The sequence below is a fragment of the Sceloporus undulatus genome, chromosome 4, assembly GCF_019175285.1.
Source record: "Sceloporus undulatus isolate JIND9_A2432 ecotype Alabama chromosome 4, SceUnd_v1.1, whole genome shotgun sequence".
Classification (NCBI taxonomy): domain Eukaryota; kingdom Metazoa; phylum Chordata; class Lepidosauria; order Squamata; family Phrynosomatidae; genus Sceloporus; species Sceloporus undulatus.
The window spans coordinates 134,754,142-134,767,308 of record NC_056525.1 but is presented as its reverse complement, the minus strand read 5'-3'; the positions used below and the strand labels follow the sequence as shown (position 1 = coordinate 134,767,308).

Here is a 13,167-nt window from a genome sequence, read left to right as displayed (position 1 = left end):
CACTTTGGGAACCCTTGGTGTATGCCATTCTTGATGGCCAGATGAGTGGCTTCTTTTTCTCTTTCTACCTTTCAGCTGGTATTGTGTATTTCTTCAGCTCATTTTATTATGAAAAGTTTCACAATATTCTATTCACAGTCAAGGCTCAAAGTAGGGCTCCTCCCCACTTAGATCCTATGACTCAAATACTCTTTTCACCTTGGATCAGAATTACTAAATTACAAAATTTCTTCTTCTTCTTTTGTCCCTTTCCCTTCTCCATCACTCCACAGAACTGGAGAACCTAAGGTAGTTTAAGGTCACTAAGGTGATGGTACCATAGTCAGATCCTGGACAGATTGTCCAGCTCTCCTGCTAGAGGACTAGAGCCTCAGAGCCTGGGCTTTTCACTCTAAGGTTCCACACTGGAGAGATCAGTAAAGGGTTGGTTCTTGCTAGAGCAAGACACCATTAAGCAAAGGCTGGTGGCTTTGTTCAAAGATCATGGGCACTAAGGTGCTGGCTGGTAGCATTCCAGACGTACTACCTGATGTAGGCATTAGCTGATCTCCCACAGATCCTCAGTCAGATCTCACTTTCTATGTCATAATTGCAGTAGCTTTTTTCTCTTACCTGTTTTTAACCTTCCTCCTTGCATCTCCACTTTGATGTCATATGTAGAAAAACTTTGAGGAAACACTTTCACAGTTCATGGGTATTGATGGACCACTAGCTTTTCTCACTCTATCCTGGCTTTCACTGACCATGGCTGTAGGAAGAGCCAGTTTCCTCTATATAGTCCAATCGTGGTTTATGACATAAACATCCATATATCTCCCCTCATATGTCTGAATTTTTTTCTAATCAATTCTCATTGAGCATTGCTTAGAGATTCAAAGCTATATTCTTCCGTTATGATTTAGGCCCACATCCCATCTTGTACTTAGACTGAAAGAAAATTCATTAATGTGAGGAAATACTTTGATTTCTGACAAATTGATATCCTCTGTGTGTATCTTTAGTTGGCTGGATACCTGTTAGTACCAGGTTTCGCTCCTTAATTACAAAACATACTGTATCATTACCAGTCCATCTGCCTTGGTCCGAGCCTCGGAGGTGTGAGAAGATCTGCTGGACCTGATCCTATCCCCACACCACTCCCTTCTCCTTTGTGTCGTGTTTTTAGATTGTAGCCTGAGGGCAGGGAAACTCTGACTAAAAAATTTATGTACAGCGCTGTGTAATAATTTACAGCGCTTTAAATAAAAGGATATAATATAATAGTAATAATAATATAATAATAATAATTGCTATGAATAAGCTGATATGAAATAATCTACAGCTTTTGAGGGAGGTGGTCTAGGATATTGCCCATTACTAATTATTCCATTAAAACTGAGTGCTTATATTATTACACTGCAATGTAACTTGCCAAGAAAGTTATATACACTGTTTTATATATAGTTTTTTAGAAGTAAAGAATCTTTTAAAGGTGAAATGCAGGAAGAGACAGTATCTTCAAATTAAGTCAAAACAAAATACTGTTATATTCCAATCATTTTTTCTATGAGAAAATATTACATGGGAGATATTTGTGGAGACATTTCAAAGCAAGAGCATTAAGAAAGAAAAGGATTCTGTCATATTGTAATAATCCTCCAATTTTTTCTAGCATCCATCAGAACGTATTTAAAACATGTGTTTTAAGTGTAAGTAGAAATTTAACATGCTTTATATGAATATGTATACTCGGATACACAGAAAAAGTAGAGGACAACAGAGGCAATGCCTTCAATTAACTGACAGAGGCCAGTTTCTTGCAGTTCTCCAGTTGCGTCCCAGTGCCGCTGTTGGCCAATGAGGAAATCGAGAGGAACTAGGGATCCACTGATGCTCCCTCGCTGTGGATTACTCCACATCAGCTGCAAATCCAGTGAAACAGTGTGCCTGCTGTTGCTCAAATGAAGAAAGCAGTGTGATACAGGAAAACTAAGTAGAAAGAAAGAATTCTAGATTGCTGGTTTCTTCTGAAATTTGACCTGATCTGCTGACCAAAGCAAGCAGGAAAATGGAAGCAGAGGTGGAAATTGTTAAACCATTCAGAAGGCACAATTTACTTCTCTTCTTACTGTGTTGTTTTCTGCTGGGCTCTCTCACAGCCAATTCATTATTCCATCCCTGAAGAGATGGCAAGGGTCTTTTGTGGAAATCTTGCCAAGGATTTGGACTCAGTGTCAGAGAATTGAGGAACAGAACCTGCACATCATTTCTGAAGGTAAAAACATATTTCACTATCAATGGAGAAAATGAATTTATATGTAAATGCGAATAGATCGTGAAGGAATTGTGGGGAAAGTACACACTGCCTCACTCATTTTGAAGCTGTGGTTGAAAATCCTTTAATATTTTCCATATAAGTGTAGCAATCCAAGACATTAATGATAATGCTCCACAATTCTTAAAGGACATATCAGGCTTGAAATACTTGAATCACACTACCAGGGAGCCACATTTTTATTGGAGGCAGAGGATCCTGACATAGGAAAGAACTCACTTCAGATTTATGAATTAAGCTCAAATCATTTTATATAATATATATAATAATAAAATTTTATTTATACCCCGCCCTTCCAAATAGACAGGGCGGCTTACAAAGCACCTTAGTGCAGCACATACAATATAAAACAGATTAAAAACCAATCATTACATAAAAACAATAAAAAACCCCTAGCCCAACCCACACGGCCACGAGTGAGGCAGGGAGGCCCCAAGGATGTTTAGTCGGGGAATGCCTGGTTAAATAGGAAGGTTTTGAGTCCCTTCCTAAATTGGGCCAGGGTGGTAGATTAGCGGCAGCTCTATGGGCAGCGTGTTCCAAAGGGCTGGGGCAGCTGTGGAAAAGGATCTTCTGGCCGTAACGGCCAACCTTGCCCCAGGCACCTTCAGGAGTTGGCCAGATGTTCTGAGGGTGCGAGGCGGAATGTACGGGGGAGCGGTCCTTCAGGACTCTGGGCCCAAGCCATTTAGGGCTTTATAGGTAATAACCAACGCCTTATATGAGCTCGGAAGCGACTAGGCAGCCAGTGAGATCTTTAAGCACCGGTGATTAATGGCTGGTCCTGGAAACACCCCGTGACCAGCCGTGCTGCCATGTTTCTGCACTACTTGCAGCTTCCGAGTGTGGTATAAGGGTTGCCCCATGTAGAGTGCGTTGCAGAAATCCAAATCTCGAGAGTTACCAGAGCGTGTACAACAGTTTCAAGGTCCCTCTGGGCCAGATATGGGCGCAGCTGGCGAACTCAGCCGAAGCTGATAACAGGTACTCTTGACCGTCGCATTCACCTGAGCAGCCTCAGGAGAAGGGACGAGTCAAGAAGCACCCCCAGACTGCGCACGGAATCCTTCACAGGGAGCGTGACCCCATTCAGGACAGGTGGAACCACCGCCCTTCCTGGACCAGGGGACCTCATCACTAGTACCTCGTTTTCTCTGGATTAAGTTTGAGTCGGTTTTCCCTCATCCAGCCCATTACTGACTCCAGACAGGCACGAGGGAGAGACGCCATCCCCAGTCCCTGCATCAGTCGGAGACATAGAGAAAATATTTGGGTGTCATCAGCGTACTGATAACCCCGCGCCCCATGTCTCCGGATTATCTCTCCAGCGGTTTCATGTAAATGTTGAAATAGCATGGGGGACAGAATGGCTCCTTGAGGGACCCGGTTTTAAGGGCCCGCTCGCGGAGCACACGTCCCCCAGCTGCACCATCTGGGACCTCCCGGAGAGGGTAGGAACGGAACCACTGAAGCGCAGTGCCCCCAATCCCACCTCAGCCAGGCGTCCAGAAGGATACCCTGGTCTATGGTATCGAAAGCCGCTGGATGTCCAAGAGCACCAACAGGGACACGCTTCCCCTGTCGATGCCCAGACGGAGATCATCGACCAAGGCGACCATGGCCGTCTCAACCCCGTGACCCGCCCGGAGCCAGTTTGAAATGGGTCCAGTAATCCGTTTCATCACGAACGCCTGAAGCTGGATCGCAACCGCTCTCTCGATCACCTTCCCCGAATGGGCAGTGAACAGGTCGATAATTATTATGTTACCAGGGGGGTCAAGGGAGGGCTTCTTTAGGATCGGTCTTACGATGGCCAATTTAAGATCCGATGGAAATCGCCCCTCCCTGAGAGAGGTGTTAATTATCCGGCGTAACAATGTCGTTACCACCGGTCCCCCCTGGGCCGCTAACCACGAGGGCAGGGATCGAGAGCAGGTCGTTTTCCGAACACTTCCGGATCTTGTCCAATCCTCGGTACTCACCAACTCAAACTGATCCCGTGTAAAACACGTCCACGGAGGCTTGGGACACTCCTACCCTAGGTTCTGCATACGTCAGCGTTCAGACCTTCGCTTATGCGAGAAGTTTTATCCACAAAAAGTCATTAAAAGGTCACAGCAGGCCTTAGCGGTTCAGGATCTGGTTCAGGGCAGGAGGGAGCTGGTTTAGCTCCTGACCACCCTGAACAACTCTGCCGGACGTGACTCAGCGGACGCAATACGAGCACCATAGAACGAATTCTTTGTTGCTCGTATTGCCTCTCCATAGTCCTTCAACAGCCGGTCTAGAGAGTCTTGTCGTCTAAGCGAAGGTCTTTCCGCCAACGGCACTCTAGTCGTCGCAGAACCCGCTTCCTCGCCCGGAGCTCTTCCGTATACCAAGGCTTACGATTGGAAGCGGGCCTGGAGGCGCTTGGGCGATTCTGTGTTATAGCCCCAGAGAGACCGGTATTCCAGATACCGGTAAGGGCATCAACAGAGTCGCCGTCATTTCCAACCGCAAGCCCCTCTAAGCTTCTTGGAACCTCTCAGTTCCATCAGCCTTCGAGGGTGGCCATCCTAACTGGTCCACCACCCCGGGGGGGATCTGGGTAGAGGCCTTGATTTTCACCTCTACCAGGAAATGATCCGTCCATGGCAAGGGGAAATTTAGCTATTTCCACCCACGATTTTCCGCATCGAACCGAAGACCAAATCAAGTGTATTACCCCGCGCAATGCGTAGGACCCTGATCAGCTGGGACAGGCCCATGGCAGCCATGGTATCCATGAATTCCCGAGCCGCACGGGTGGAACGTAGCTGGCCGTGAGGGAGATGTTGAGTCGCCCAGGGACATAAGCCCGGGCGTCTCCAACATCAGTTCAGCACACCAGCGTGTCAGCTCGTTAAGGGAGTCCGCTAATGCACGGGGTGGGCCGATACACCAGCAGAATCCCTAGACTGTCCCTAGCTTTAGTCAGGTGTATACACTCAATATAGGAGGTCTGTCGATGTGGTTCCTGGTGAGGGACGCAGTGTTCCTATGTACCAAGGCCACACCCCCCCCCCCGCCCACCTAACCTGCGCTGGTCCTTACCGAGTACCCAGCAGGCAAGGCCTGAGCCCACACAGCATCCCCTTCAGGCCCCAGCAGGTCTCGGTTAATGCAAGCCAGGTCACACTTCGAGTCCTCCAGGAGGTCCTGGAGGATGTGGGCCTTGTTATTAACAACCTGGCATTGCACAGGAGCAGCGACAGGTTTGTGGCACGGTTGGAGAGACCCTCAGGTCCTTCAGGCTGGGAGGGGGACAGGAAGGCGTGATAGATATGAAGCATCTATCCTGCCTTCCCCTGGAACGGAAGTCCCTTCTCCCACCGCCATACCTCCCCCTGCCCACACTACCTCACATCGGAGCCCCGCCCTCCCCGATGTCATCCCTGCCCCGGCATCCCCCGCATCCCTAATCTCCCCCCACCCCCCTATGGCAATTGATGGAGCAGAGGGCAGCCACGTTAGGCATCCTCATGCTCCCTGGGCAACCAACCTTCCCACACCAACCAGAGCTGCCGCAGCTGCGCAGGAGCGCAGCTGCGATGTTTCCCCAAGTCCAAGGGCGGCTCCCCCGGGGCGGTGCGCAGAAGCGCACCTCCGAAACACCGGGAGAAACCGCCCGGCAAAAGGGGTGCAGTCCGACGACGACGGCGGCAGCAACAGCGTCCGGAGGAGCGGGCAGAGGGGGCGTGTCGGGAGGTCCGGCGGGCCGGCTTTTATCCCCGCCTCTCTCACTGGCGGGGCTCCTCCCAGACTTCCCCCAGATGTCCTTAAAGGCCTGCGCTCCCCAAACTGGCCGCCAAACGCCAAGGCCAGACTGTCCCGGTCACAGAGGGGATGTTTCCCCAAGTCCAGGGCGGCCCCCCGGGGCGGTGCGCAGAAAGCGCACCTCCGAAACCACCGGGAGAACGCCCGGCAAAAAGGGGTGCAGTCCGACGACGACGGGGCAGCACAAGCGTTCTTACTGGAGGTTAAAGATAGTCAAGATGGACATAAATATGCAGAACTGGTGCTACAGAAACCACTTGATCGGGAGAGTGACCACTCCCTCCAGTTGATCCTTACAGCCCTGGATGGGGGTGAACAAAAAAAATCTGGGACTGCTCAGATATGGATTAATATTACTGACGCCAATGACAACCCACCCTCTTCATGCAAGATATCTACAAGGTCAGCATGCAAGAAAGTGTTCCTGTGGATCCCTCCTGCTCCAGGTTGCAGCCACAGATAAAGATGATGGTATAAATGCTCAAATTGAATATTATTTCAGTAGCCTACCAACAACTGCCCAAAAGAAATTCAGGCTTGAGCCGCCCAGTGGAAAAATTACCATTAGGAAAATCTTGATTTTGAGGAAACAGAGAATACACTATTGCGGTGTAGAAGCAAGAGATGGGGGATTAGTGGCTCACTGCAAGATTGATGTAAAGATACTTGATGAGGAACGACTGCCCCTGAGATGACTATTGCCTCCTTGTCTAGCCCAGTTCCTGAAGATGCTGTTCCTGGCACAGTGATTGCTCTTGTCAATGCAAAAGCAAAGATTCTGGGAAAATGGGGAAATTACAGTTCCATACAAGGTAACTGGCCCTTTAAAATGTTATCCTCCTCTAACAATTACTACAAGCTCCTCACAGATGGTCCCTTGGACAGAGAGAGAAAAACCAGAGTATAACATCACAATCATTGCCACCGACAAAGGCACCCCATCTGTCTCTTCAAACAAAAACTATCTATCTCCAGATTTCAGACATCAATGGACAACTGTCCTGCCTTGAAGAAGGGGCCTACAATGTCTTTGTGCCAGAAAATAATCCCGCAGGAGCCTCCATTTTCGATCAAAGCCTCTGATCCAGATCTGGACCACAATGCACAGATCACTTACTCCATCCTCAACAGCAAACATTGAGGAGCTGCCTCTCTCCTCTTTTGTCTCCACAACTCTGAGACTGGGACAATCTTGCACAACGCTCCTTTGACTATGAGCAATTCAGACAGTTTCAGATTCACAAGTGAGCCCAGATGGTGGATCCCCTTCTCTCAGCAGCAATACCACTGTGTCATTTTTTATTTTGGATGAGAATGACAACAGTCCTCGGGTTCTGTATCCTTTGCCACCCACTGACGGTTCTGCCTTATTTGAGGGTTCCTCATTCGGCCGAACCAGGCTATGAGTAACCAAAGTAGTAGCATGGATGCTGATGCGGGACACAATGCCTGGCTTTCCTACCAACTGCTGCCAGCCAGTGGAGCCTGCACTTTTCACCATTTGGGTCCCACACCGGCGGAAGATCAGGACACTGCGGGTCTTTGCAGAGAAAGATGTTGTGAAACACAAAACTAGTTATCTTGGTTAGACAATGGAAAGTCGCCACTCTCAGCCACAGTGATATTGAACCTCGTGGTTGCCGAAAACTTCCAAGAGGCACTTCCCGAAATGAGCCTCCATTCCAGTGACTCAGAGCAGCAGCCTGAGCTCCAGTTTTACTTGGTAATGGCTTTAGCTTTGATCTCATTTTTGTTCCTTGTGACAGTCATACTGGTCGTTGCAATGAAACTTCGACAATCATCTGGGAATCCCAAATTATCACAGTGCTTTGATCCTAATTCTTTTTCTAAGACACATGTTGTATTTCCCCCAAACTATGAAGAAGGAACTTTACCTTATTCATACCAACTGTGTTTATCCTCTGCATTGAGGAAAGATGAAATCTCTTTACCAAAACCCAACATCCAGCCTTCAGAAAACTTGCTTTATGGTGATAACTCTCAGTTGGTACTTGTGGATAACAACTGTGAGAATTTCAGTTCAGAAATGGAGGTTACTGAGAAGGTAAGTTTTGCATGCAAAAACAGTAGCAACCTCATCACAACTTTTCTAATGAGTAGCATGGTAAACAGTTACTAAAATTTTAGTTGGTCTTCTATTTAGACACTTGCTTTAATAAGTTGGAGGGTCCAGCAACTTAGTTTGCCTGAGTATCATGCGACTGATGGAAAAGTTCTTCACATGCTTAGTTAATGCATCCCTGGGACCTGGGCCTAATACGTACCTGCTAAATTTCACTTGTCTTCTTTTCTTGGTGTGAAAGTGACATGGCTACATTACCTTAACTGTACAATGAACTGGGTTTCTCTGGTTTCATTGAGCAAGGCAGAGAGAGAACGGGGAGAATCCTTTAGAAGGAGGAAGGCTCTTGAAGGATCTGTATTCCCATCCTTCTGCTCTTCAAAACTGTTTTCCCTCTGGGATTGCAAAAAGGGACATCATGACCCTCTTTTTTTTAAAGCAGTATTTTCCAAGATGTACCTACAAAGTTCTAAAGCTACAAAAGAATAATTTAATAGAAAACAATGTTAGTTTTTTAAAAATTAAAGGGTTAAACAGGCTCTACTTTCCCTCAGTTCATCCCCTTTCCTGCAAGATGGAAGGTGGAGGCAGGAAAAAGAACTGATTTTGCAGGTAGACGCCAAAGATACTAGGACAATCTGGCTCTAAGTTGTCCTATTATTTTGCATGGAAACTCCAGGAAACAAAAACATGTTAATAGTATTATGTAATTGTATGAAGAAATATGAGAACCAGTACGGTGAAGTGGTTTGAGTGCTGGACTCTGACTGAAAATCAGAGTTTGACTCCCTGTTCAATCATAAAAACCACTGGGTGACCTTAGGCAACTCACACTCTCTCAGCCTAAGAGGATGACAATGGCAAATCCCCTCTAAAGAAACTTGCCAAGAAAACTCTATGATGGGTTAGCCTTAGGGTTGTCATAAGTCAAAGGCATCTATTTGTGTATTTAAACTATCTTGTGGTAATGAGAGAGATCTTGTACATTGTCTGCCAGAAGTATATGTAAACTGATGCTGCAGGATGTAGTGTGCAAATTTTAAAGTCTCTGTACTATATTTTGGGAAATTAATGTAATTTGAAACAATCTATGCACTGTACTATAAATATGCCATATAACTGAGAGGAATAAAGAACTCAAAATATGTCAGAGTATGTTAGAAATGTGGAAGCTAGCTGTAGGGAAAGAAAAATACTTTCCCATATCACCAGAAGTACTTTCTATTTTACATATTCTGTAGCTCGCTGTAGGGTGTTCTTGCTAAATCAATATCAGTCTTAACAACTATTAAGGTGTTACATAGTTAGCTGCTTGTAGTTGTTATTTTCCCATATCTTTATTCTTCTTTATGTAATTACACTTACAAAAGGCTTGTCTGAGTCAATAACTTCTCAACATATTAACATGGGTTTCAGATAAATAAGTCATGCCAGACAAAGCTGATCTCTTTTTTGATAAAATTACCAGCTTGGTAGATGAAGGGAATGCTGTGGATATAGTATATCTTGATTTGTTCAGCAGTGGAACATACTCCCTCGGAGTGTGGTGGAGTTTTCCTCCTTGGAGGTTTTCAAACAGAGGCTGGATGGCCATCTGTTGGAGATGCTTTGATTGAGATTTCCTGCATGGCAGCAGGTTGGACTGGATGGCCCTTGTGGTCTCTTCCAACTCTATGATTCTATATTCTCAGATCCCTGAATAATTTTCTACATATTTTTACTCTCATGAACTGTCATTGCAACAGTACTGGAAGATACTGCTGTTTTCAAAGTTCTTAATTGCGTAAATTTAGAAATTCTCATTGGAAGCCTGTGAAATTATATATAAAGCATTAGATTTATTATTGCTCAAAAATTCCATAAATGGTTTCCAATTTTTCAAAAAGTTTTGAATTGGCTTATCCTCTGAAACTCGCATTAATTTGGCCATTTGGGCTAACTCAGCTACCTTAACAAGCCAGTCTTCCATCAATGGTGCTTCAGTCCATTTCCAGGTTTAAGAAAACAACATTCTGGCTGCTGTTGTCATGTATCAAGGAAGTAATCCATATTTGCTCTCCATTTCTTTATCCATCATATCCCACAAAATATTTCTGGTAACTGCAAAAATCTACTTTTAATTTTTTATTAACCTATAACTCTTAGACCAGTGTATTTTTGCCTTCTTACAAATCCACATATGAAAAAAGTAGCCTTTCTTATCTTGACATCCCTTAACATTTATTTTAAACATTCTGGGACATTTCTGACAGCTTATTTGGAGTTAAATACCATGTATACATAATCATATATGGGTTTTCCTTTAAATATATATGATGTAAAGTTTAGACCAAAATTTTCCCTATTCATCCATATGAACATTGTGCCTAAAATTTTGGGTCCACCTAATCATGCATTCTTTTACAGTCTCATTTGTCTCAAGTTTCAGAAGCCTTTAATACCTTTTTTTTTTTATTTACATGGTCATCACTTTTACACAAGCCTAAAACTCATTTTCTCTAACTTCTATAACTGCATTTCTCTTGTGTTGATTTCATCTGTCCTTAAGTTGCATATAAGGGAATAAAATAAGAGCTTTGCTTCCCATAAGAATAATCTCTCTTGATTTAAACTTCCAACTGTCTTGGTCAAGTTACAAAAGATAATAATAAATTCTTTTCTTTATAAAAGGCTTCCTGCAGTGGAGTGGCTACTGTTATCTTAAGGAAATGGATCTGTATATTTGTATAGCAAACTCATAGAAGAGCCTTTCTAATACAACGACTTTTAGTTTCAGCATGTACCTTAACTTTATCATACCAAAAATAACCATGCCAACCAAATCTTAAATTATGGCCTCCCAAGTTCCAAGAAGCTTTTATCTCTGAGTAATATCCATTCCTTCATCCCTATAAAACATAGGCCTCGAATCCAACATCCATGTTGGAAGTGGAATATTTTGGTTTCTCCGTCTTGCATATTTTACTACATGCAGTCCAGAACTGATGCAACAACACTCTGTAGAAAGAAAAACTGACTCTTTCACAGACATGGGTGATAGAGATGGAGTTGCATTTCTCTAAGAGGAAGTGGTTCTCAACTTTTGGTTCCCCAGATGTTTTAGACTTCCAGAAGTCTTGACCATTAGCCATGCTGACTGGAGTTTGTAGGAGCTGAAATCCAGACTAATAGGAGGGGGAAATGTTGAGAAGATGAGCATTACATGCTTATTTCTACAGAGATGATACAGAATGGAAGATAAAGACTAAAACATACTTCGTAAGATCACATGCATAGCTTTAGCGCTTCTTGTCACCCATTGATAAATTCTTATCAACATGTGACAAGAAAATAGTTAGAGGTACAAACTACAAATAGAAACTCTTCTCAACATGTGACAGGAAAATACTTAGAGGTACAAACTACAAATAGAAACATTAAGAAAAACTGAAATAATAGACTTTGCCTCATAATATGGTCCATGAAAAAGTAGTTATATGTCACTCATAAACTGTTTGAAAAAACTGCTTATTCACTGCAGTTCTTAATATGAAAAAAAATCTTGTATTGCATAACATCTGTGCATAGTTTTCTATCTGTATGTCCAGCTGCTGGATCTTGAAATCATACCCATATTAAATTTATGAGGAAGAAACAAATGAAACCATAGCTGCAAAAATCCAGACTCCCTGCCTGTGCAGTGAATTGACTGAGGCTCTGAGTGCCACTGTTCACCTGTCAGGCACAGAGATCCATCCCACCTAGCGCCAATGTTCTTACAACAGCAAAGCAAAGCAGCTTGAAATTTAGCAAGCTAAGAAATGATATCAGTCTAATAGAAGATCATACTGTTTATCTCTTCATTCAACTGAAATGCAGCAAAAAAGAAAAAAAAATCTGTGGCAGAGATTAGAGAATGCTTTTTCACATCACAGAATAGTTATTTTCCCTTGAGTATGCTAGACAGTGGATATCAAAATCATGGATGCTCAAGTCCCATTGATATACAATGGCATAGTCAAATGATGTGCCTTGTATTATTGTATAAAATGGCAAAATCAAGGTTTGCATTTTGGCCTTTTTTGAATATTTTCAAGCCATGGATGGCAAAATCTGTGGATGCAGAATCCATGGATATGGACGACCAACTGTATTAATGCTACAAATATTTCAACTTTGAAGAAGAAACTGCTGGCCATTTGGTAGTGATAACATATGCCAAAGGCCCCAGGGAATTCCAGCAGGACAAACATTCAAATTGCATTTCTTGATATATATTTCTAATAAGGCCCAAAAGCAAACCTTGATTCCCTCGGGAAAGGGCATATAAATTATTATTATTATTATTATTATTATTATTATTATTATTATTAAACTAGACCTATAAGATCCTGAATGATTACAGTAAAAGCGCATCTGGACAAAGGAACTAGCAAAATCATCAGAAGGTATTCCAAAATATCTCAAAGTATCCCAAATTATGTCATCTGCAATTCCACCAGTGAAGCAATAACTTTGATGGAAAACGTGGACTATGAGAAGTCTATGTAGAGTGAAAATGAAATCCAGAATTAAGATAGCATGTTTGACATAACTATCTGACATATTAAAAATGGTCATTGATGTTACTGATGTGTGTGAACATGATCCTGAATTAGCCGCAGCTTTTCTTATTGCTTCATTGACAGTTGATTCTCCACAAGGATGAGGTACAGTCTTCTTATAATGTGCATGACTAGGATTCAGGACACAGTGGGGAAACCATGTGGTTGGTTCGCAGCAACGTTTCCTTCCAACTGATGGAATCACTAGTATGTTGTTAATGGAGGCCTTAATAGGAAGAACATGGTTGCATACTCCATTACCATAAGAATCAGAGACCAATGAACTGCACAACCTTTTCCATCTACAATTATCCATCATTGAATTTGAAGTATGACAACCCTCCCTCTTCCTACAGTTATCCAGTAACTCTTACTTCATGAGGAACAGT

The 13,167-nt window shown here is 43.6% G+C and overlaps 1 protein-coding gene across 22 annotated transcripts in view; it reads left to right on the top strand.

Moving 5' to 3' along the window:
- Nucleotides 1–13,167, top strand: part of LOC121928513 (protocadherin gamma-C5-like) — a 368,742-nt gene that overhangs the window by 275,584 nt on the left and 79,991 nt on the right. The window contains exon 1 of one of the 22 annotated variants that reach the window (XM_042463344.1): nucleotides 7,678–8,177. The exons of the other annotated variants lie outside the window; for them this stretch is intronic. Coding sequence (XP_042319278.1) covers nucleotides 7,782–8,177 — 396 coding nt within the window. The 5' untranslated portion in view covers nucleotides 7,678–7,781. Of the gene's footprint in view, nucleotides 1–7,677; nucleotides 8,178–13,167 lie in introns of those variants that run through there. 22 annotated transcript variants of the gene reach the window in all.